This window comes from Equus asinus, chromosome 5, assembly GCF_041296235.1.
Source record: "Equus asinus isolate D_3611 breed Donkey chromosome 5, EquAss-T2T_v2, whole genome shotgun sequence".
In the NCBI taxonomy this organism is placed as follows: domain Eukaryota; kingdom Metazoa; phylum Chordata; class Mammalia; order Perissodactyla; family Equidae; genus Equus; species Equus asinus.
In genome coordinates this window covers 37,935,740-37,959,607 of record NC_091794.1, presented here as the reverse complement: position 1 = coordinate 37,959,607, position 23,868 = coordinate 37,935,740, and the positions used below count along the sequence as shown (strand labels likewise).

The following is a 23,868-nucleotide window of genomic DNA, read 5'->3' as shown; positions in this document are numbered from 1 at the left end:
CCAGCATTGTATTTTAATGTGGCGTTATTCAAGGCTGTGTGTGTGTGTGTGTGTGTGTGTGTGTGTGTGAGAGAGAGAGAGACAGAGAGACAGAGAGACAGAGAGACAGAGAGAGATCTCACATAGCAGTGTGGTTGGCCCTTTAAGAAATATCTAAAAAGTCATTTTATTGCCCCGCCTTGTCATGAGCTTGGCGTTGCTCCTCCTGAGACCCAGGCTAACAGTTCTTCCCTTGTCTGCTGGTCCTGTGATGGTAGGCACCATCTCAGTCCCTGGCTGTGTCCCGCGGCAGCTGGTGTGGCAGTTTCCTCACTGAGTTTCAGTGGAAGCGCTTTTGTTTCTGCCTGCACGTGTCCTTCCATCCTTGAACGCTGACAGCTCTTTCTTTGTTGCTCTTCCCTTGTAGTGAAGACTGAACCAGAAACACCTGGGCCAAGCTGCCCCTCTCAGGAGGGGCAGACAGCAGTGAAAACAGAAGAAAGTTCTGAGCTGGGAAACTATGTCATTAAGTAATTATTTCAGTCTTTCCTTGGGGGATTCTGCTTTCAGGTTTTTATGGTACTTTTTAAAAGCGATTCCTGTGACAGCTGCATCTCTGTAGAGGTGTGTGTCTAGAGTTAAGCCCCTCGATGGGTGGAGACCTTCTGTCCGGGTGTAGTGAGCACGTATTGCCACTTGACAGCAGCTCACGAGTCTTCATTTAGCACGGTGACGTGACCTGGGACAGCTCTTGATCTGTCGCTCAGAAGTGCAGGTAGAATCACACGTCTCCCTCCAACTGGGCTTGCCAACACGGACTTTCTGTGCTGAATCCTTGGGGTAGAATTTCTCGTAATGTCATTACTCAGATGTATGTACATTTGGTGTCTGAGTCTCCACATACCTGCCTGATCTTAAACAGCTTCCTTTTCGTGGGCCGTGCAAACTCATGCTTTTTTCTGAAAAGACTTGGTGAGATTTTCTAATTTCCAAATTGGGAACCCGCCTCTGACTATGTATTTTGAAGTATCTGAAACTGCCGGGGACAATAGAAACCTAGCTATTGTGGGATGAACTGTAACAACCCTGAGGTGGGCATTTGTGTGATAGAATTTTCTGCTCTAGTGGCACTCACGCTGCAGAAAGATTATGTGGCTATTTAATTTAAAAATACAGATAAAATTGGGCCGGCCCCATCGCTGAGTGGGTAAGTTCGGGCAATCTGCTGTGGCGGCCCAGGGTTTTGCCAGTTCGGATCCTGGGTGTGGACATGGCACCGCTCATCGGGCCATGCTGGGGCAGCATCCCACATGCCACAACTAGAAGGACCCACAGTTAAAAATAGACAACTATGTGCTGGGGGTTTTTGGGGAGAAAAAAGAAAAATGAAATCTTTAAAAAAATAAAAATATAGATAAAATGTGATGTTTGCATTATTTGCCATTCTTGGCATCTCATCTATTTATTTAGTCTTGACTTTTTCTTTTTGAGCATAGAATGCTCTTGGTTTATAAAGAAGGCTGTCTATGGAGGGAAAGACATCCGATATAACTAGTTCAAGTGGTAATTCCCTTGGAAAGGGGGAGTATGTACATAAACTCATGTGTGTATACATATGGCTAGAAACTGCTACATGTATTTACTACTTTATTTTCTTTTATCCTCAGGATTGACCATTTAGAAACTATTCAGCAACTCTTAACAGCAGTAGTTAAGAAGATTCCATTAATCACTGCAAAAAGTAAGACAATTATACTGAAAATATGGATCCTTTTTTTAAGCTATTGAGTCAACTGAATTCACGTGGTATTGTAAATTAATACTGATGTGATAGTTATCTTAAGAAGCTTTAGCTACAGCTCATTTGCAGTGTTTTAGAATTCATCATATCTTGGACAACCAGTCAGTCTTTTACTGTTTTCACTGTGTCTGATCTGTAGAAGGAATTTTTTACATTTATTATTTTATGTAAATATAAATCTATATATAACTAAAACTGCATTAGTTTTTAATGTTTATTAATAAGGAAAGGAATTAGTATTTGCCTACTTGTTACGTGCAGGCTCATTACATTTACTGTCTCATTTAATCATCTCCCATGGGATGGGTGGTATCATCTGCATTTTACAGATGAGAAAACCGGGGGTAAGCAAGGTTAAGTAAACTTAGTCAACATCGCTAGCTCTGGGTGGTGAGGCAGATACAAACCGAGTTCTCTTTGATTCCAAAGCCAGTAATCTTTCATCTGACACTCATTGCTCACTTTGTAGAAATGCAGGATTATCAAGACCTCCAGCAGTGAAGTCTGCTCTGTCCCTGCCCATTGTTAGCAAGACTGAGTGGTCTGCTTCTCAGCCCCCGTTGATCTGACAGAATCGACAGCCCTTCCTGAGGGCCAGGCAACCTGGGGTCCTGAGGTGTATGCTCTTGGGCAGGGGCACCATGAGCAGCTGGAGAGAAGGGATGCGGCAGGTTGTCATTTCGAGCTCATGGAATGCGAAAGTGACAGGCCAGCCACAGACTTCCCTGCTCACTTTTTGTCCAGCTCTTAGAGCAAACAAATTTCCTTTTTTTTTCTTGGTTGAAGTTCAAGGGGTTATTTCGAGGTAATTTGAAGTAAACTTTCAGTAACATTTTCCTAGCCCAGCAGAAAAAAATGCAAAACTCACTCTCTCATTTTTTTTTAAATTTTGATATAAATAGAGAATAAGAGAGCTGGGAGGCAGTTCAGAGACCATCTTTCCTAACAGTCTCCTTTGAAAGATGAGAAAACTGACGCCCAGAGAGGGGATGTGGATTGCCCAAGGCCACTTAGTGAGCCAATGGCAAGGCCAGGGCTGGGTCTCAGGTCTGCTGCTCCCACTCCGAGTGGGGTGCCAGTTCCACTTAGTCGAGTAGGTACCACCTACCATGAAGCTTGCCCTACCAAAGTCGATGATTGCCCACGGAGGGGCATTTTGAGTACACACAAATGGGATGCCTTCTGTTTTCTGTTATGCTGCCTCTGAACTTGCCCAGGAACGAGCATATATCCAGTAAAGAGGTCTGAAGAAACTTTTGGACATGCCTCCAGCAAATAAGATTTGATTTAAATCAGGGCCATCCCGGTGGCAGAGTGGTTAAGTTCGCATGCTCCACTTTGGCAGCCCGGGGTTTGCTGATTTGGATCCTAGGCGCAGGCCTGTACACCGCTTATCAAGCCGTGCTGTGGCAGGCATCCCACATACAAAGTAGAGGAAGATGGATGCAGATGCTAGCTCAGGGTCAGTCTTCCTCAGCAAAAAGAGGAGGATCGGCAGCAGATGTTAGCTCAGGGCTAATCTTCCTCAAAAAAAAAAGATTTTATTTAAGTCATAACAACTTTATTCAGAGGTTGCTGGATATGTGCTTTCTAGGTGAAGATGCCAGCTGTTTTTCTGCAAAGTCTGTGGAGCAGTATTATGGCTGGAACATTGGAAAAAGGAGAGCGGCTGAGGTAATCCCAATGTCTGCCTATTTAACATGCCAACTGCCACCCAAGAGCCTGGGGGGAGAAGGAACCAGAACCCACATGCATCCTGGCTGCCTCCACAAACCTTGTCATATGAAACAATGACACTTGCAGCATATTTTGTTAAATATTTGATGGTAGAATTTTTTTTCTCACTTAAAAATATCTCATTCTTCAAAGACCTGTAGCTAGCCTTTGAGAGGTCTACTTTCCTTCCTGCATTGCTAAAAGTTTCTAAAATTTTTTTATGAATTTCAGTATATTAAAATGAAATCAAGTATTTATTCAGTACTTAACGTGGCAGCTACTATGCCAGACAGTGGGATGTAAGAGGAAAGAGCATGTACGAAGCCGTGCTTGGAAAGCTGCAAGAATGTCAGTGTGATGGACTTGGGGAAAGTTGGGGAAGGAGGGAAAGTGGGGGGAACATAGGTTGAGACCAGGTGAAAACATTATAGGCCAAACCTAGGAGTTTCAGTTTAATTTTATAAGCATTAGGTGGAAGTTCTTTTACTTTTTTTTAAGCTGAGGAGTAATCATTTCCTTAGGAAAAAATGATTCTAACAAGTGAAGTTAGCATGGTTGTTTACAACTGGGTGATTTGTTTGAACACGCTCCTAAGTGAAAGAATTTTGTTATGGTTCAAAACTTTTTTTTTTAAGTGGCAAAGAGCAATGACAATGCGAAAAGTCTTACAAGAAATACTGGAGAAGAACCCAAGATTTCACCACCTGACTCCCCTCAAAACCAAGCACATTGCTCACTGGTGTCGCTGCCACGGCTACACCCCGCCGGATCCCGAGAGCCTGAGGAGCGATGGGGACTCCATCGAGGATGTGCTGACCCAGATCGACAGCGAGCCAGGTAAGCCGTCGGCGGACTCGCGGAACCTCGTCGGCAGCCTGAGAGCTGGTTCCATGGAACACACTCACATCTCTTCGGCCTCTGTGGTGTTCGGGCCGCTTCAACCCCAGCCGTTTTCAGTGCTCTCTCCTTCAGCTGAGGTGACAGGACCGAGGACTCCAAGAGTTGCCTTGGAGAACAGAGCCTTTGCTCACCTCTGGCCATGTGTCCTTCCTCCCTCCCCCCAGTACAGTCCCTGCAGAACTGTTTGTGCCCAAGTGTCCCCAGTGTTGTGCCCCAGCCAGGAACATTCCAGCCCATGCCATACAGCAGGCACACGCTGTGTGTTCAGGCGTCCCCCTCCTCAGCACCATTTGTTCTTTGAAGACTCTCCTGATCTACTTCCTCTCCTCCAGGTGGAAGTGACTTCTTCCCTTGTGACCTTACAGCCCTGATAAACGAGACTGCAGTCTCCTTGGAGACGGGGATGCCGTCTTCTCTGGTGCTGTGTCTCTAACCTCACTAGGAGGTGCACTGCCCAGTGTTGGAGGCACGACCTAGACAAATCGTAGTGTTGCAGATGAAATGAATTGTTTTATATTAAAGACACAAACAGCTGTGCTGTATGGGGCGGGGGATGGGGCATAAAGGATGTGTGTGGAGAAGAATATTTTGAGTTTTCACCTTAAAGAATAAGGAGGGTTGTTTTCTCCTCCCAACCTCATTTCTGTAGGAAAACAGAAGCCCCACCTCCCAGGCTGAGGGAACTGGGAGCCCAGGGATGGTGTGAGGGTCCTTTCAGACTGAGCGCAGGTCCCATTTTCTCCGTGAAGCTTTCCTGAGAGCCCTAATGCAGGGTGACCTCTCCTTTCTCTGGCCTCTGGTGGCACCTAACATCAGAATCTTGAGGGTTGGTGGGATTTACATGTCTAAGCTCTTTGAGAGCAGAGACCGTGTTGGTTATCCCGTGCTTCACTGGTGCTCTACGTGAAGCACGGTACTGTGCGTGCACTAGGCTTTCTGTTGACATCGCTGATTAGTTTCTGAGCGCCCAGTCAGTGAAACAGAAGCAGCCAGGAGCTGGATGCTCTGCCACCACCCTGCTTGGGGCCCTAATGCCTGTCTTGTACCTGGTCTGGACCTCACTCATCCATAAAGTGAAGGGGATGCGCTAGAAGATTCCTAGAGCCCTGCTGCCTTTACAGTTCTGATCCTCTTTGTCAGGCTTTGTATAAATCAACGTATGAAAGGCTGATGCACAGTGTTTACTGAAATGTTAACAGTTCTTACCTCTGAGCAGTGAGCATGCGAGTGATTGTTATTGTCTTCACTGTGCATTTCTAAGTTTCCCGAATTTAAAATATGAAAACAATCAGTTTAATATTTTGGGGTTGGGAGGATGGCCTAGTTTTGGGCAGCAGAAGTCAGAATGATGTTCTGTCATTTTGTCTGAGATTGCGGTTACATCACATCTATCTTAACACGAGATGCCTGTCTGCCTCATGAATTACCATTTCTCATGACTATAGAGCCATAGAATTTTAGAACCAGAAAGAAGGTCAGCTCCCTTGATACTTACTGAGCCTCAGACTGTTGGCCTTATGGAGATGGAAAGTCCTTTTCTTTCGTCACCACAGCTGTCCTAAGACTGCTTACCTCTCATTTAGAGTGCCCGTCGTCATTCTCCTCTGCTGACAGCCTCTGCCGCAAACTGGAGGACCTGCAACAGTTTCAGAAAAGAGAGCCGGAGAACGAGGAAGAGGTGGATATCCTCAACCTCTCGGAGCCGTTCAAGATAAACGTCAAGAAAGAGCAGGAAGAGAAACAGGAAGAGATGAAATTCTACCTGCCACCAACACCAGGGTCTGAATTCATTGGGGACATCACACAGAAGGTAGGTGCTGTGGCCTGTGATGTTGCTAGATCACAAGCCAGGTGCGAGGTGCTGAGACGGCCAGCCTTATAAACTGACACCAGACTCTCCTGGTGAAGTACATCTGTGATTTACGTCTGCCTGTAAATCGAGATACGCTCTCTGGGCCACCCCTCTGCCCACGGCAGGGCCCTTGGGCAAGAAAATTAGTGACCTGTGAAAAGATTGCTTCTTGAACATGGAATTGAAGCCAAGGCAGCTAGATACAGGCGGTTTTTCATTTCATCTCCTTTCTTCTCATTTGTGTCAGTGGCAGCACCTTTCCCTCATGAGGCACGTCCTCATGTTTCCAAGTTATGCTTCCGCGTGTGAGCTTTCCCTGATGTGTGTCTAGCTCCCGAGTGCCCTGCCTGGGGCAGGTGCGCCACACTGCCCTGTGCTACGGGAGAGTCAGTTACCCACAGGATGGAACTCAGCAGCTCTTCGGTGTCGCCACCTGCACAGCTGCTGAGACCCGGAGGGAAAGACAGCGTTTCTGTTCATTTCCAGGAGAAAAACACGGGGCAAGACGCAGCTCCAAGTGCATCCTCATCAGCTTCTGCAAATAGGGCCTTAGAGTCTGATTGCAGGCTTTCCAACTTGTTAAACCCACTGTGAGAATTCGTGGCAAATCCCGACAGTGTTCTCCAATGAAACAGATTTAGGTATAAAAGCAGGGTTTTAATAGCATTTGTAATAATCACTCAGAAACGTGGAGAAAGAGCATATCATATACTTTCAGTGGTTATATTCTGTGTTCCTTCCCTGCGAGTTTTATCCAGAACAGTTGTAGAGTTATCTTCCAGTGGGCATCTCTCTGGATATCAGAGAAGTCTGCTTGTTTGGAGAGAAGCTGTTTTTAATATAGAAATAGGAACAAGTGGTTTTCTTCTGCCTTTCCAGATTGGGATCACCCTGCAGCCCGTGGCGCTTCACAAGAACGTGTATGCGTCGGTGGTGGAGGACATGATTTTAAAGGTGGGTGTCTGCTGGCAGCAGAGGGTCCATGAGCCACCCTAGAGGCTAAAGCCCTCGGGGGCTGGCCCAGCAGGACAGTCTGATCCCAGGCTCTTGTGAGTAAGGGACAAGGACAGAAGTGGAACTGAGATGACAGGTTTTAAGATTTCTCATCTTATTCAGGCTTAAAGTTTTCTCGTTTTTTTCTTCTGATTTTTAAATGAACTAAACTCGTTCCTCTGAGTGTTGAAGCATCTGCAGTAAAAATTTCTGTGCTGAAGTCACTCTGATGATATTTTTTAGTGCCATTTCAAGTGCTTTTTAAGAAGTCTGAGGTGACAGTCAGTGCTCTCATTGCTTGAGGAGGTGACAGAAGCAAAGCTTTACTCCACATGTCACAACAACAACAGAGAAACAGCCACAGCCGTCCCATCCCTGGAAGGGGGATGACAAAACTATTTTCCTTACCCAGCCTGAGCCCAGCTCACAGTCCCTTTCCTGGGGGATCCTCTCCAGTAGCAGCGAGACCTGATGAATAACCCTCCCCTGTTTTCCTTTAAAACAATGTCTGATTAATGAAAATTACCCCCATTCGTAATTTCTTAGAATCATGGCCTCTATCATTGTAACCTATTATTCGTGGTCCATTATTCGGACCTTTAATTTTTCCTTAAGGACTTTTGTATCCAAGCATCAGTTGTATCCTTAGATAGAACTGTTTCGAAAGTTTAGGGTGTGGGATGGGGTCAGGTGCATCCCTCCTTGTCAGCGAGCAGATGGCCATTTCTGAGAGTGACAGCGTCTTCTGTCGCAGGCCACGGAGCAGCTGGTGAACGACATCCTGAGACAGGCTTTGGCAGTTGGCTACCAGACAGCATCTCACAACAGGTACCGTTACCTCTTTAGTCGGTGATGTCCGGCTTACAGATATTTCCTGACAGTTTGGTTGCCCATCAGGATGTTTTAGGTTTGCATCAATGCAGTAGGAGATGGAGGTGTCAGTGCTTGGGACGTTCTCAGTGCCAGACAGACTCAGGTTTTGCTTGGTCATTTTGAGAGACTCTCCTGGTTGTGAAAGCTCAGCTGTGCCCAGAGGCCTGTATCTTCCCAATCACTGCTTCACAGACACTCTTCAGCAGGACTCAGTTAGGTTACAGGGTTGGTTGAACAAATACGAGCTCTTTGCAGGTCAAGATAATGACAGTGTCCATTATGTGTCACATATTGGGGCCAGGATTGCATATGTTATCTAATTTGTTTTTCATCACAGAAGTCTTACTCCCTTTAGAAATTGGGAAACCAGGCTTTGAAAGGTGATCTTCCCTGGCTTTCCCAGAAGTGCATGATAGAACCCAGATTTAAACTCAGATCTCATTGGCTGTAAAGCCCACAGGCTCACCACTGCTCTCTGATCATCATTGACTGGGACACTGAATTTCTCTCTTTTCTTAGGAATGGTAGACAGGTAGCCCTTGTTCCACATCCTGGCATTCCTTCCAAAGGAAACAAAAATTTTATCCCATTGCGTTTAAAGGCTGTCGTAAATTTATAAAATTGTAACAAAGTGCGTGAGGACCCGAAGAGGCCTGATGGGAGGACTGTCAGGTCAGACTTCACGGGAATATGATGCCTCTGGCAGTGCCGGGGAGCTCTAAGAAAACAGAGGGGAACAAAGGAGTTCAGCAATGCCGCTTACTGTGCTGCTGAAACCCAGGCAGGGCTGAGCGCCTTCTGTGGCCCTGGCTCCCTCCATGGTCCTGATTGTGGAGGTACAGCGACTTGGGTGCTTTTGGTAAGAACATCTAATGTCACATTTGGCCTGGCATAGCTCCTTCTCCCATGTTGCCAAGAGGTGGGAAATATGGTCCCAGAGTTCTGAGGTGCTTTGGCTCAGCTTTCACTATAAGACTGAATTATAGAAATATCATCTTTTCTCTTGTGCACTTTACTTCCTTTCTCTTTTCTCAACCCTCAGATTCTTTTTTTCTTAACCATTCAACCAACTTTTTGAAATCCATCTCATGCATGTGACTAGGAAGTCAGATTTGAGCCGTGAATAGGGCTGACTGTCAAGAGGGTGGGCCAGATCTTCGCCAAAGTGAAAAGGAATCAGTGGGAAGGGGAGAGAGAGAGAGAGAGAGAGAGAGAGAGAGTGCTCCTGCCACTCCTTTCCCCATGGCCCTAAATCAGGCCTTGTCACTCATCATTGTCCCCTTCTATTAGAACCCGTGTCAGGGGGGTGGGCCTTCTGATAAATTAAGTGATTAAATTGTGCAATGGTCAAGAGAACTGCACCTAACACCCTTTGTTTTTTGGACCAGGATTCCCAAAGAAATTACAGTGAGTAATATTCACCAGGCCATTTGCAACATTCCCTTTCTGGACTTCCTCACAAACAAACACATGGGGATACTGAATGAAGATCAGTGAATGGAGTGAAGATGCCCCTAGAAAAGCAGGATTTGAAGCTGCATCCGAAGCTTTGAACTGTGCTGACTCTTCTGTTTGGGGAAGGAGGTTGTTTTGTGTGTGCCTCAGAATATCACGGCTGCCAAACCATTACCTCCACCTAATGCAGTGTAACACCAGAGCGTTCAGTCCCAGATCAGATCCTTTTAGGACAGAAGTGTGTTTCCTCATTTTAGAGTGGAGCTGTGAGTGGATGCATGCTCTGTCAGCTTGCATTTGTCCACTCTCCGTGCAGGCTCCGTGAGAGTCTCAGAGCTGGGCCGGGCCACATGCATCAGGTCCTTCTCTCCTCTGGGTGTCCTCGGGGGCACCTTGGGCCTGAGTCTCCCTCCAAGAGGCAGAAAGTGAGTCTGGTGGACTAGAGATCTCACCCATTCTGTGGGCTGGGGTTCCAGGCAGCCCAGCTGTCACCTGGGAACATCTGGAGGAGGGTTGGCCTTCAGCACTCAGCGGGTGCCCGTGGTGTGGAGGATCCACAGTCAGCCCATGTGAATGAGCTACAGGAAGTGGTAATCACGTGTAGAAAAAATAAAAGCCTGGGAGGCTGCAAACAGAACAGAATTCTTGTTTCATGAGGCACAGGAGCATTGCTACCACCAGTCTCAGAGCACTGTGAAGGGACACACAGATCCCAGAATAGTCAGGAAAAGGTTTCACTATAACCAAGAAGTCATGTTAGTGATGTGTTAGTCACAGACAGCACCCACAAACCTGGGCACTTGGCAGATGCGTACCAGCTTTGCGTACGTCCTGGGCAGAGAGCTGGTTCCACACCATTTGCATGGTCTGCAGGAGCTTCTGCTACTGAATCCATGTTGGGTGGCTGATGGGGAGCAGCCCCTGGGATGGGCCTGCTGGGATTGTTCATCCTATCAGTGTATTTGGTGTCCTCTTCTTCTCTGTTAAGGAGTTTTTCCCAAGAAGAAAAGTGTTTCAAAGAAACACTCACTTGTGAGTGCCTTAAAGGTAGAGAAATGACTGCTGAAGCTGAGAGACAGGGATGTCAGTGCTCAGAAGCGGTGAGAACAGACTGCGTGCATGCGCAGAGCCCCTCTCAACGGGAGGAGAGGTGAGTAGGAGGAGGAAGGTTAGCAGTGCCCTGAGTGATGTCCAGTTCCATTAGACACTCTGTCCCCATCTTCCCAACAGTCTATGTGGAAGGAAAGGAAAGAATTTACTCTGTTAGGAATCTTCTCGAAGAAAACTTGAAACCTGTGAGTCACAGTCAAAGAAACTTATCCACGAAACATAATTCATGTTTTCATGAGTCCTATAGATGTTTGAGTCAGAAGAAGAAGGAGGGAGGTGACTGTGAGAAATCGCCCCTTTTTATTCAACATCTGGGGATTGCAAATGCAGAAGGAAATCTATTTGGTTAGGCCTAGGCCATGCCTTGGCTGAGTATAAAATAGCTTAGTGGTGAAGGCTCAGATAGTCTGTACGTGAACTGCTCCAAGCGGGGTTACTGGCACATGTACAGAGGCATTCAGCGTGGACTGTGCCTGAGACCAACAGGGCGGAGGATTCGATCCCAGTGAGAGCTGAGTCATTTATTACAGGTATGAACGCCCAAGGAAATTACCTTTTAGCAAAAGAAAGTTAAATGATTTAACAGTCCCCATATGTGTTAATGTCTCACATGTATTTGTATCATAACGTGTAACATAATTGTGGAACAAAAATATCTACAATAAATCTTTTAGTATTTGTGATGGGTTTCTCTGAGTGTGAAGCACTACCCTCTGGGAGGATTCCCCTTGCCTCGGGTCAGAAAGAGCTGGGATGGGGCAAAGGTACAGGTGTTTGTGTGTTTAATTCTTCCACTTCTTTTCAAAAAGAATTTGCAGCTACGGCGAGATAAAGGGTTACAGTTACATAAAAGTCTGAAAAACCTTTGGAAGATCCGTGTTGACCCTGGGCATAATGCTTTCCGACAGCCTGGGGCAGAGGACGCCTCCCTGAGTGAGCTCAGAGCCAAGGAAGAGCAGGAAACAGCGCTGTGGTCCAGGAGAAACGCTCTGGTGTGTTGGGTTTGCCTGTGCTGAGGTCTGAAGGAATTACTTGGTCCTGCTTTGACCATCTGCTGTCATGATGTCTAAAAAATTACCAAAAAATGCAGAGACATTTCAGAAATGACCACTTTTTATATCTACCATGAAGAACTAAAGGCTTTGAAAGGTTTGGCTCTTCAACGGCAAGCGGTTCTGGGGAGGAGGCATGTGATGCAGCCCAAGCAGGTAGCTTTCCTGGGACCCAACTTCACCCACTGTCAGCCTTTGGGGAGCGAGTGGTCTGGAGCAGAGTAGGGCCATTGCAGAGATCCCTTCCTGTTAATTGTTGCCGCCATGGTTTTGACAGGAGTCACAGAACAGATCGTTAAAGTTCACTGTCACAGGCGCTACCTTAGTCGGGGACTCCCTCTTACTGACTGAAGGAGCCTGTGTGCATGGGGCCAGCGGAGGTGACCCTGCTCCCAGGGGAACGGCCCCCATCTCCCCAGGGTGGGCTGCAGGGCCACCAGCCAGCAGAGCCAAGGTTTTCTCAAAGATGCTTTTTAGAGTTTGGCCTAAAACCCTGGAGTTATTAGAGAAATGAAAGTCTTGGTATTGTGGTGAGTTTTTCTGAGTGTGAAGCACCAGGGAGCACAGAGCGGTGGGACTCGGGTCTGAATGACTTTGGGTGGAAGGACCTCAGGGGCTGCTGCACTGGGGCCTCCTAGCACATCCTCATGGCTGGTGGAGGCAGCGCGTGGCAGCGCCAACTTTGGTTATGGAGTGATTAATAGTGGACTCTTTGGCTGAAGTTAGCAAACAGATTGTTTTTTATTTTTTAAAAAACTTTTCTCTTTACAGAATTAATACAAAAATGTTTATTATATAGACACTTTAGCAAATGTAGTAAGGGGTAAAAAATTTTAAATTACCCATAATTCCCCTTCTCAAAGATAACCACTGTTAATATTCCCAGTGCGTTTCTGTCTCTATCTACGTATATTGTGTGTATGATGTATATGTGTTGGGACCACATAGCTGAGACTTGTCTCAGTTGCTTCTCAAGGCCACTCCAGTAACACGATGTCAGGCCTTCCCACAGGGCGTAGAAAGCAGTTTCTTCTTCAGAACCCAGATCTCCTCATAGTTAATGAAGTCTAGTAAGAAAGGTTATGGGGTTGGGGTGTTTGTGAAAAGCTTTCTGTTCTGGTGCATTCTAAAAAGGATGTTGAGCAGGCACACCTGTCTCCCAGCGGTCAGGCCTGAGGCAGTGGTGCTTCCCACCCCCCCACCCTCGCTGCTGCGGAGTCAACGCTGCCAGGAAGGGGCACCCTGCTCTGTCCCAGCCGACGGCCAGCGGAGCTGATGGGTCTGTCTGTAGAGCAAAAGAATGACTGGGCTTCCTGGGCAGGCTCTGGGGGAGGGGAGGGCACTGCCAGCTGTGCAGTGTGACAAGCTCTGGAGGGAAGGACTGTCAGTGGTGTCAGATGAACCAAAGCTGCGGATGAGAATAGAGCCGGCTCGCTGGGAGGGGGGAAGGGCGCCTGGGCAGGAAAGAAGAACTGCAGCAGCTGTGCTTTGCCGGCATTTACTGTCTGCGCACCTGCACGCGAACGCATGTTCTAGCACGGCAGCGGGTGCTGGCCTCTCTGTGCACATAGGGAAACGGGAAGCTTCAGCTGCTCACAGCTCGGGCGTGGAGAAGCCAGGAGTTGAGCCCACGACTAGCTTCAAAGACAGTCCTTTTGTCCTAGGCTCCCGGGGTGGGGAGTAGGGAGACATGTGAAAGAGGGGAGGTTGGTGGCTTCTGTGAAATCGATAACGCCAGTGTGGCCTGCAGCCCAAAGGGAGAGTTCTCAGGATTCACAAGCCTCCAAGGGACACCAGCAGTGGCCGTGATACGTGAAAGTCCTCGATACCAAGAGGAGGACACAGGAAGGCGTATGAGAAGGTGCTCGTTTATAATTAAAGAAATAAAGTGACAAGAAATGGAAACAGTGCATTTCTGCATTTTAGTAAGATCTGAGATTGTACAGTGAATCTGTGCACTTCCCACAGAATGCCCAGTGGGCAGGCTCTTTTCTCTTCAAAACATCTAACATGCGAACCAATGACGTCTGAAATAATAGAACCTTTGTGTAACCATATGGTTTTGGTTTTCCCTTTCAAATGATTCTCTCCGAGCATTTCCTCTGCTGGAGTGAGGGAGGGGCTGTGCCTGCCGGAGCTAGCACCTCAGGGGATGGCCCCCTTTGCAGCCTGAGCTGGAAACACGGCCTCGCCTCCACGCTGAGGCGGCGCCAAAACCCAGATCCCCCTCCTGCAGCTTAAGTAAGTGCTCACCAGACTGGAGCCCGTGTGGGCTGGAGAGGGATAAAGACCCACGGGGAAATCCTGAGTTTCCTTGCCAAAAACTGTCCAAAGCTTGTGCCCCTAGTCTCTAAGAAGGAACATAAATTCCTTCAAATGTTTAAAGGACTGCTGTGCAAACAGGGGACCAGGCTTGTTCCATGTGGCCTCACTGGCTGGAATTTAGCACAAATGTCTGGAGAGAGCTGTCTTCCTCAACAGGTAGTAAGCTCCCTGTGACTGAGAGTATGAAAGTAGGGCAGGCGTGAGGGCAGAGGTTGCTGTAGATGACATTTTGAGGTCTTTCAGGAAACGAGGCTAATGCTGCCTTCTTCCCAAAAGTGCTCCCAATTCTTAGTGTGTATGGTAGTTCCCTTCTAGTCATCAATATGTTAAGGGAAAAAATTAGAATTAGTAATAAAATGGGCTCAGAAAGCTACCACAAGGTCAAAGTCATTCATTCATTCAGTGCATCAAACACTCTCCCAAGAAATGTTTCATTAAACCTAAGGGTCACCTTGGCCATAAGGAAGTTACGTCTTTGACATTGAAACCCTATGATTGATATTGTCTCTTTTGGAAACTCCTTGCTGGTTACTCAGCATCACCATGAGTCCCATGCCGGTGACCACCTAAGATTTTTTCTACACCTTGAACTTGTGGGGCCATTTGTAGGACTATCCAAGGACAGCACCTTGGGTTACCATAGGTTATAAATTATACAACCTGGGAAAACAAAGTGGACATAACTGGTTCTTTCGAGGACCTGTTAATGTCCATGTTCCTCAGCCCCGATGGACCAATTCAGTTCACAAAAGAATTGATCCTCAAGTTCTTCAGATTTAAAAACTGAAGGATGGCCAAAATTAAGATCAATTAAAAACAGATCTGAAGCCTTCTGCACGCTTCTCGAGGAAGAAGAGGATGGCTGAGGCCCCGAGTGGAGCTGGCGGTGCCTTGTCCGTCTGAGCCTCTGCACCAGGCCCGCAGCCCTGGCGGCAGCTTGGAGAGGAATGGTGCCCCACAGTGACAAGAGGGACCCTTCCCCTCCTCTGACAGCAGGGGAGCGTCCGGTCCGAGAGTTCACCCCGTCCCCTGGTGGCAGCGGGCTCTGACCCACCCCGTGGCACTCTCCTCTTGGTGGGCAGTCACACGTTGAGGATCCGGGGAGCTGAAGTCTGAAAGATGGCTGAGGGGTTAGGAGCAAACTTCTTCCTCGCCTCAGGGACCTGAAAAATGAAATGTGGCCACGTATCAGTGGGCCTTTTCCTCGACTTGCCCCCTCCCCTCAGCTCCAGGAAAAAAATTCCCTCTTCCCATCCTCCCGAATGGTCCGTGGGGAACATCCACACTGGGCAGGGTCACTGCCTTAGTAGGTTGGATGGCACGAGGACCTGCAGTCTGCTCCCTGAAGCCCCCTTTGGGTGGAATCAGGAAGCTGAGTCGTCCCCACCTCCCCTCCATCTTCTCTTCTCTCTCACACAAGAGCTAGGGCCTGGGAAGGCTTGTCACTAGTGCCCAGTGGTCATGGGTAAGATGGGGATTTAGGAGGGGAAGAGACTGTTCCCCCAGAGAAGCCAGCACTAGGGGGACACCCACCTGGCTAATGACAAAGACGGACCTTGGTTTTCTGTTTGTTGAGGGACGATTGGGCACTCAGACACAGCTGTCCCTGGCCTTAATGCCACGTTACACCATCAAAAAGACTCCTAGTCCCTAACCTGGAAAAAGGCCCCATCCCACACCCCTGCAGCCCTGCAGCCTGGAGATTCAGGCTGACCTGGAAACTGGCCCCGGGGCTGCTCTCCCATCCGGAGCTGTGGGTTGTGACGACGGTGGCGGGTTTCGCCTTTCTGGATCGCGATGGCTTCACTGCAGTCCAGGCCTGGAATTCCTGTCTGGAACAGAGAGCACAGTCACAACCTTGCCCAGGGTCAGCCATCCCTTCCCCTGACTCCCCCGGGGTCAGTGCCCTTGCCTCGTGCTGCTTGGACTATTCCTGGCCAATATCCACTGCTGAGATCCTGCTTCAGCTCCAAGTGCACCTTTCTCCTCCAGAGACCGAACTAGCAGGGAAAGTGCGTACCCCAGACAGACCCAGTTCCAGGGTGCAGCAGGCCTTAGCTGACCTGCCCTTCACTTCTGAGTGTTCCACCGCGCAGTCCTCACCCTGAACCCGGAAGGAAGGAGGAGAGGAAACCTACTTCCTCTTTGCAGATGAGCAACAGGCTCAGACTGCGCAGGGAGTTGGGGAAGAGCTCAGTCAGCACCCAGATCTTATTTATCCCAAACTCGCAGCACCTGGTATGTGCTGGGCCTCAGAGACAAGGCCCAGCCCTTCCCTCCAGTGCTCCCTGTGTTGTCTGCAGCCACTTTGAGGAGCCCTGGAGGCCCTGGACCAATTGCTCACCTCCAGCCCAAGTCACTGGCAGTCCTTATGTCCAGAGGAGGAGCTGGCCTGGACAGGACCCAGCACAGCAAAGGTCCTCCACCCCTGGTTACGACTGAGAAGGAAAAATAAGGCTCAGTGTTTACTTTTTAATAATTTGTCTTAACTCCTGCAAAAGAGAATAAACCATAGTGACCATCTCAAAAAACTACAAGATGGTCTGGCTTTTGCACGGCTCTGCACGTGGACTCTCGTGCATGGGATGCTGGTCTGCGTTTGGTAAAACTGGCTCCCTGGAGGGAAGGGACAAAGGTGGCAGAGCCCAGCTCCACATCCTCAGAGTAGCATTCTTTTGAACACAACTTAATTCCTCAATTCCTCTGAACGAAAAAGACCTATTTTAATTCTGTCAACTCCCCAACTAGATGGTGAGCTCGGAAGGCAGAGACCAGTGTCCACAGGAGCCCCTGGCCGAGGTGATGTTCTCCAGCCAGGGGCAGCACCCACATCTCGGCTGGGTCCACTCTTGTCTTATCCCACCCAAAGCCCTGGCCAGGTGTCAGGCCCTGAGGTCAACAAAGTGGCCTTTTCTCCCTGGCAGCAGCACAGCTGGGCACCACTGGGCAGGCTGAGAATGCAGGAAGCAGCTGTGTCTGTCTGGGGTCAGCAAGCGGGTGCCAGGAGGCGAGCTGGGCCAGGGCCCTATCGGATCATTTTTGCTTCTGAAGCCACAAGGTTCCAAAGGCCAGCTGCTCGAGCCATCTGCTGCTCTGTTTCTCCTGGGGAAGCAGTCCTCCCCTGGGCGTGCCCTTCTGTCACCAAACGGAGCTGAGCCTTGGGCCTGGCAGCCCAAACCTGCTGCCACAGGGTGGCTGCAGGGGTCCCAGAGCAGGAAGCGACCAGAGCCAAGGGCTAGAGCAGTGCCTGTGGCTGCTCCTGGGGCAGGGCTGGTGCTGGAGCCCAGGTGAAACGGGGCTGCAGTGGGGATGGAGAAGGGACATCAAAGATAGAACCAGCCAGACATGGTGACTGCCCAGGAGAAGAGGTGACTGCCCAGAGCTGCTTTGCTCTGGCCAAAGAAGGTAATAAAAATACAAGACTAGCCAAGTGCACTGTGTGCCTCCTCTCACCAGGCAGGTTCCACACTGTCCACCTCATGCGGGCCTCAGCTGGACCCTGAGGGCTGCAATCCCCCCACTGAGGGGCAGGGGCCGCCTGGGGCAATGTGGGGAGCCCTGGACCGAGGCTCTGGAGGCCTGGGTTCTCAGCCCAACATGGCTTCAAACAAATCTCGTAACTTCTCTGAGCCTTAGCTTTCTCTGCGGGAAAGGGGGCTACAGATCCACGGGCACGAAGTGCTGAGCCTTCCTGTGGGGCGCTTGGGAAGTGGGAGTCAAGCCTTGTGACACTTTCACAGCCCTTAACTGCCTCTCCCAGGAAGGAAAGAGGAGATGACTGAGGAAGGCGCTCTTCTAGAAGTGGGTGGAGCTAGAAGCTGGGCAGAGGGAATTCTGGAGGGGAGGCACCGGGAGGAGCTGGTCAGGAGGAGGGCCGCAGGCTGGCTGGGGGCAGGATCTGCTGTGCCCACCTGGCCGAGCCAGTGAGGCAGGTCCGTTCTCACGTGGAGACCAGGGGCTGAGCGAGGAAGAACCTGCTGGGGGAGAGGCGTGGGCCAAGCACTGGTACCTTTGGTTCCCTAATGTGGGCATTTTCTTTGCTCTGGAATTTCTTTAAACGTGCTCAGGTAATGCGCATCTTGCAAGAAGGCTCATGCCAGGTGTGGGAGGTGAAGGGTCCCAGAGGTCAGCTGGCGTGGCACTGGGGGGAGCGAAGTTCAGCAGTGGTCCTGTGTCTCTGCCAGAGTTGGGGGTGTGGGGGCCCAGGCAGCCAAACTCTAGCTTGTTTCTGCTTTTCAGATGAAGAAAAGGCTGGAGAGGCCAAGGGACCCTCCAAGCTGATACACCAGAGAGTGAGAAGTCCAGAGAGTCGCACTCGGGCCAGTGCTCTGCCATCGCTGCAGGACGCAGAGCAGGAAATGAAGGGAGTCAGAGGAGGCCGCATCTCGGGAGACGATAACCTGTGGGGTGTCTGAGGCGAGACGCACTTGGGTTCCATTCCCTGCTCTGTGTGCCAGCTGCTCAAGTTGCTCATCTGCAGAATGGGGACAGCAGGAACTGAAGTGATTCCAGAGGCTTCCTGGGAAGCCTGGGGAGGGAATCCGTGGGAAGTCCTGAGCCTGGTGCCTGGGACTTGCTAAGCAGAGAGAAATAACTGGTACCTTTAGTGTCACTGCAGCTGGGGTGCCATCTGCTCAACGCGGGTGAGGGACTGCTTCTAAACGCCCAGCCTTTGCGTGAACACGCCCACGAGGAGGAGCTCAGCACCACGCAAGGCAGGCAGGCGGTTCTGCTGAGCAGAGAGAGCTTCCTCCCCCGCGCTGAAGCTGGCTCCCTGCCAGCTCCGCCCTGTCCTGCTCCTGGCGCCTGCACAGCAGCCATTTGCAGGGGCTGCGCACCCACGACCTCTGCCGCCCGGACCTCTCCACTCAGGCCGCTCCAGCTGGTTCAGAGCCCCATCCGGCAGCGGTCGGAACCATCCATGGCCTGGCTGGGGCCCGAGCGCTGCGACTCAGGGTCTGCTCTGCCCGCGACATTCCCACAGGCGCTGTGGCAGTTCAGCTTGAGCTCCGTGAACACAAGACCCACCCTGCAACCACCGCTCCCCGACAAGTTCCTGAACAGCTGCCCACCTGTGAAGGAAGGAGCCTCTGGGGAGATGGAACGTCCTGCATGTCTTGACAACGGTGGTGGTGCCCAGGGGTGTACAAAAGTCATCCAGCGGCTCACTTACAAGGGATGAATTTCCCGTATGGAAATTATACCTCAATACAGTTGATTTTTAAAATAATAAAATTGAGGGAGAAAGTTCATATCTTTCTGGCCCTTTAATTCCACAGGTAGCAATTTATTATAAAGAAATTATGCTATGAGCAAAGACTGAGCTCTAAGGATGCTTATGACGGAAGGTATTTTTTTCTCTAAGAAAAAGTTTTTTTAAAGGCAATACATGTACGTGTTAAAAAAAAAAAAAAAGCAACGGTTCAAAAGACACAGAGTGAAAAGTCAGTCTCCTCCTGCTCTGGCAGCGTCCATCCCCCTCCCCTCCCTGCCTCTCCCCAGAGGTGACCATTGCCTCACTCAGAGATGGCCTGTGCTTATTTGAGCAGACTTGTGTATATCAGTGTCCCTTTTAAAAACACACATAGGAGACACGCTGTCTTGCATCTTGCTTTTTTGACATGTTCCTATTGGAGATCGTGTGTTATCAGGCCGTCCTGGGCTTCCCAGTAGCCCAGCCTACGGTGGAGCTGTAACTAACCATCCAACAGCAGAGGACAGTGGGATTGTTTCCACCTGCTGCTGTACACTGTTGCACACCTTATAGGGATGACCCTTAGCTGCCACCCCTTCAACACCTGTAGGGAAACCTCCTGGAAGTGAAGTAACTGGATCAAAGGAAGTGTTTTTAATAGCCCCAAATTAGAAATACACTAAATATTCAATGCCATGAGAGTAGATTAAAAATATTTGGAGATACTGATCTATCTATAGATTTATACATGGATAACTAGATAGATCAATGTATGGATAAATGTACACCCATCCGATAAAGTGCTGCACGTCTATTAAAATTCCCCTTGCGGAAGAACATCTGGTAACATGGGCAGCTATCCACCAAAGGTGCAAATGACGTGCACAGTAAGAATCTAACCATGTAAGAATTATAAATGGATATACACTCAAATGCAGGTTATGGGCTAGAAAGTTTGGGGTGGAGTTAGGGGATATTAATTTTCCTTGTTGTCATTTCCGGTTTTCCTACTGTGAGTGCATATTACTTTTGTAATAAGAGAAAGAAGGCAGAAGGCCCTCAGGTGTCCCGGGGCAGCGCTGAGGCGGGGGTGTGGGTGGGGAGGACCCACACACCTGTCCTCAGCGAAAGCCAAGTCAACGGGCTTCAGTCGCTCTGTGGGATCCCGAGGGGACCACCGGCTCGGGAGCCCTCTTGGTCCTCACCATTAACGCCCCCCCAGAGGGCACTGGCCAGAGGGAGCTTGGGCAGGTGGCCTGCGCGCACTCCGCCTATGGCTAGGCCCACTTGGTGGAAGCAAGCCGATTTTAACTCGGTCAAAGGCAGGGCTTTCTGGCAGGGCTGCCCACAAGGGGAGCGGGCTGTGAGTGAGGTAATGAGCCACTCGTCCCCAAAGGTGCTCATTCATTCTGAGGCTGGTCAGGGAACAGCGAAGGCGACGCATGCAGTGCCCAGGGACCAAAGGGGATGACCTGAGAGGCCACCTGCCGCTCTCGAAGTCGTGTAGGATGGTAGCTCCAGGCGCCCCCTCTTTCCCACCCACCCTGGTCCTCATGGCTCCTGGCCTCAGTCTTCTCCGACCACGGGCTCTGGATACAATGCGCTCCCCTGCCCCCAGCCCTGTACCTGTACGACGTGGTCGCTGCTGCCGCCGCGTCCGCGTCACCGATGGGGAGCACGTAGACCCCCCGGGCGGAGGGCGCGGGGGGCTTGCCCCTGCGGCCGCCTGGCCCCGGCCCGCGCTCCTGCGGCGCATCTCTGGGCCCCGCGGGCGCCGTCCACACGCCGAAGTCCCGCTGGTACTGAGTGAGCGGCACGTCCCGGCTGGGGTTCCGGGCGCCGGCGGGGGACGGGCCCCTGCGCGAGGAGGCGCCGCCCGGGCCCGGCTCCTCGCTCTCGAGTTCCGAGTAGCTGTGCAGGGTCAGCGGCACTGCCACGTCGGAGCGGTCCAGCTGGTTCCAGCGGCGCGCCAGGCAGCAGAGGCGGCTGATGCAGGGCCACGCCATGCCGGCCCCGGCGCCCGCCGCTCGGCTCCCCGCGCCCCGGGCCGCGCCGCCCCCGCGCGGCGTCCCCGCCCCCGCGGCCCTCCCCGCGCCGCCGCAGCGCCGCCCCCTGGCCTGGGGGTAGCCCTCCCGGGAGCGGGCAGGGCTCGGTGACAGCCTGGCGGGGCCGGGGCCCGGGCGTGCACGGCTGGAGCGTGCGCCGGCCGGGGAAGAGCGCGGCTGGAGGGGCGCAGAAGCGGGGATCGGAGAGGAGACCGAAGCAGCCTAGAAGCATTTACAAGTGTCGAACTCGAAAACTGCTTCCTAACGGAACCCGAAGTTCCCTAAATGTTATCTCACGAATCGGATCTGGCTCCCAGACAGAGGCCCGACCGGCAGCGACTCCTCGCTCACCGCGCTCGGCCAGCACCCGGGGGCAGGCTGCTCGGCGCGGGGGTCTGGTCTCGCGGACCGGCCGGGGCTGCTGCGTTTGTGCCGGGCTGACCCGCGGGGACTCGCGGGCACAGAGAGGGGAGGTGCAGCGACGCGGGATCACAGGGAAGACCTGGGGCCATGCTTCCCAGAGGCCGCGGATTTGATCCGCCTGTGAGTCACCGACTATTTGTCTTTACGACGTTCAATCTGTGACAACCAATCCAGTCCTCACTGAGAATTGGCATTAGCCCTCAGCTGACCTTCCCCGAGTCTCAGTTCCCTAACGTTACAGCACGGCCACAAAGGCTTGATTCAGCTTTCTAAAGCTGCCGCCAATCTTTGGCCACTTCGCTGTAAAAGCTCCCTTCCATCCTGCATGCATTCTTGTTTTATTGGAGAGCCAAGTTTGGGTGATCCTCGCCGCTAAAGGGCAGTCTGTTTAATGCATGACAGTACCAAACAACTCCCTGGCCACACTCTAAGGGCTTCCTGAATATCTGACACATGCCCTCAGCATGCACTGCAGACCGATTACCGACACTACTGAAACAGCATTAATTACCCAGAGCTCCATCTCAAGCGTCTACTTGGATGGTATCCAGCCTGCACCTCAGAGGACAGGACTGCAGCACAGCCCTGGCCAGTCAGGACACAGATTCCACTCCCAAACCATTGCCTGTCTTAGCTGGAAGCCACAGCAAAATGACAACAGCTGCCCTGGTCAGGCCATGGCCCAAGAGGCAGCAGGCGAGGGGCAGACTGTGAAGACACTGGGACATTACACACTGCTCTCCCGCCTGGGGCAAGCTGCCTTGTGTGACCTCTGCGCCAGGGCCCTGTGTTAGCCATCCCAAAGACTGGGGGACTAAAACACCCCATCCTGCAGAAAAATGAGCAGCTTTTCTTGTTTTTATTTCCTCGTTCATCAAACAACAAAAAGCACTTACTGTGTGCCGGGAATAATGCTGGGTGCCTTCGGGAGGTTTAGTGTAGTGGGTGGGAGACACAAGTGTACTGGAAGCGGATAAAGCAACAGTGGAGGGGCCGGGGGGCTGGACCCGCTGCCTGTAGTGAGGGAAGGTGCTTGGGTTGGGCTGGAATACAGGGTCCGGGGGAATAAGGTTCAGCCACAGGCAGCCGAGGCCAGACCACACAGCTGCCTTGGTAGCCCCACTACGGAGTTTAAGTTTTTTCATAGGCAACAACAGGGAATGACTAAAGTGTTTCTGGCACTCTGTGGCCATCTGGAGAAGTACAAGGACATTTTAGAGACCAGCTGGAGAATAGCCTCAACAGTCCAGGTTAGAGATGAGGGACTGAACCAAGACACGGCCACTAGGAGTGGAGAGGGGATGGATTCTAGAAATAAGAGGTGAGAGAGGGAAAACTAGAATGGCTCCCAGGTTTCTAGCTTCCAATTGGTGATGTCACTCCTTGAGCCAGGAGTGGTATTTGAGGTGCCTGCACAGTGGGGTGCCGGCCCCCGGAGCCACACTGGGCACACAGCAGACACATGTGGTATGGAGATACTCAGTGGGTCAGAGCATGGCGTTTGGGTGATCAAGCGTCAGGAGAGAAGCCAACAGGAGAAAGAAAAATACCCTCCTGGGCACATGGGAGCGTAGGGACCATTAGCAAAGCCGTGGACAGGAAGGCTGCGCTCCCAGAGCTGGGGCTGACCCCCCAAGGCCTCTCATGGGAAAACGGCACTCGGCTGTTCAAAGGCTCCAGCACAGAGAGATGTAACGGACAGAGACGTGCTTTAGGGACTTGACCCTCTAACTCCTTCCCTAACCATCACAAAGCAGGAAGACACATCTTCACTGACTTTTCCTGGTCTGCCCACGGCAAGACATGAATTCCATTTTGGACTCCATATGGAACGTCCATGTGATCTCAGCCTCCATTCCATCTCTGAAAAACACTTCTTGCCTCCTCTGTATGTCACATAGCTCTTAGCATAACGTATTCAGAAATGTCACAGCAGAGCAGGGACCCCGGGCAGTTCCCACACACGCCCGCCTTGGCTCCTTACTAGCAAGATGAAGCCTGGGTTAAAAAACTCTCTCTCCTGGAAGTGACATTAGTTTAGAACAGAATCCTCTGCCTGGTAAGAATATAACTGGTACTTCACAGTAGAAAAGAGTCAGGCTTGTGGGGAAAAAAGATGAAGAACTGCCCAATCCTGGACATCCCTCTGT

General features: G+C 50.9%; 2 protein-coding genes across 9 annotated transcripts in view; one reads left to right on the top strand and one right to left on the bottom strand.

The window, feature by feature from the left end:
- Nucleotides 1-11,362, top strand: part of YEATS2 (YEATS domain containing 2) — a 100,237-nt gene extending 88,875 nt beyond the window's left edge. For all 8 annotated transcript variants that reach the window (XM_070509337.1, XM_044771168.2, XM_044771164.2 and 5 more), the window contains 8 exons: nucleotides 407-509; nucleotides 1,647-1,720; nucleotides 3,375-3,454; nucleotides 4,132-4,333; nucleotides 5,980-6,206; nucleotides 7,128-7,202; nucleotides 7,996-8,069; nucleotides 9,503-11,362. In XM_070509337.1, the coding sequence (XP_070365438.1) occupies nucleotides 407-509; nucleotides 1,647-1,720; nucleotides 3,375-3,454; nucleotides 4,132-4,333; nucleotides 5,980-6,206; nucleotides 7,128-7,202; nucleotides 7,996-8,069; nucleotides 9,503-9,611 (944 nt within the window). In that variant the 3' untranslated portion in view covers nucleotides 9,612-11,362. The remainder of the gene's footprint in view (nucleotides 1-406; nucleotides 510-1,646; nucleotides 1,721-3,374; nucleotides 3,455-4,131; nucleotides 4,334-5,979; nucleotides 6,207-7,127; nucleotides 7,203-7,995; nucleotides 8,070-9,502) is intronic.
- A 2,277-nt stretch (nucleotides 11,363-13,639) lies between these two features.
- On the bottom strand, nucleotides 13,640-21,332 carry MAP6D1 (MAP6 domain containing 1). Its single transcript, XM_014846213.3, has 3 exons — nucleotides 20,877-21,332; nucleotides 15,771-15,888; nucleotides 13,640-15,219 (listed from the first exon to the last, which is right to left on the bottom strand). The coding sequence occupies exons 1-3, from the start codon at nucleotides 21,254-21,256 to the stop codon at nucleotides 15,139-15,141; spliced, it is 579 nt and encodes a 192-aa protein (XP_014701699.1). The 5' UTR covers nucleotides 21,257-21,332; the 3' UTR covers nucleotides 13,640-15,138.
- Nucleotides 21,333-23,868: the final 2,536 nt, after the last annotated feature.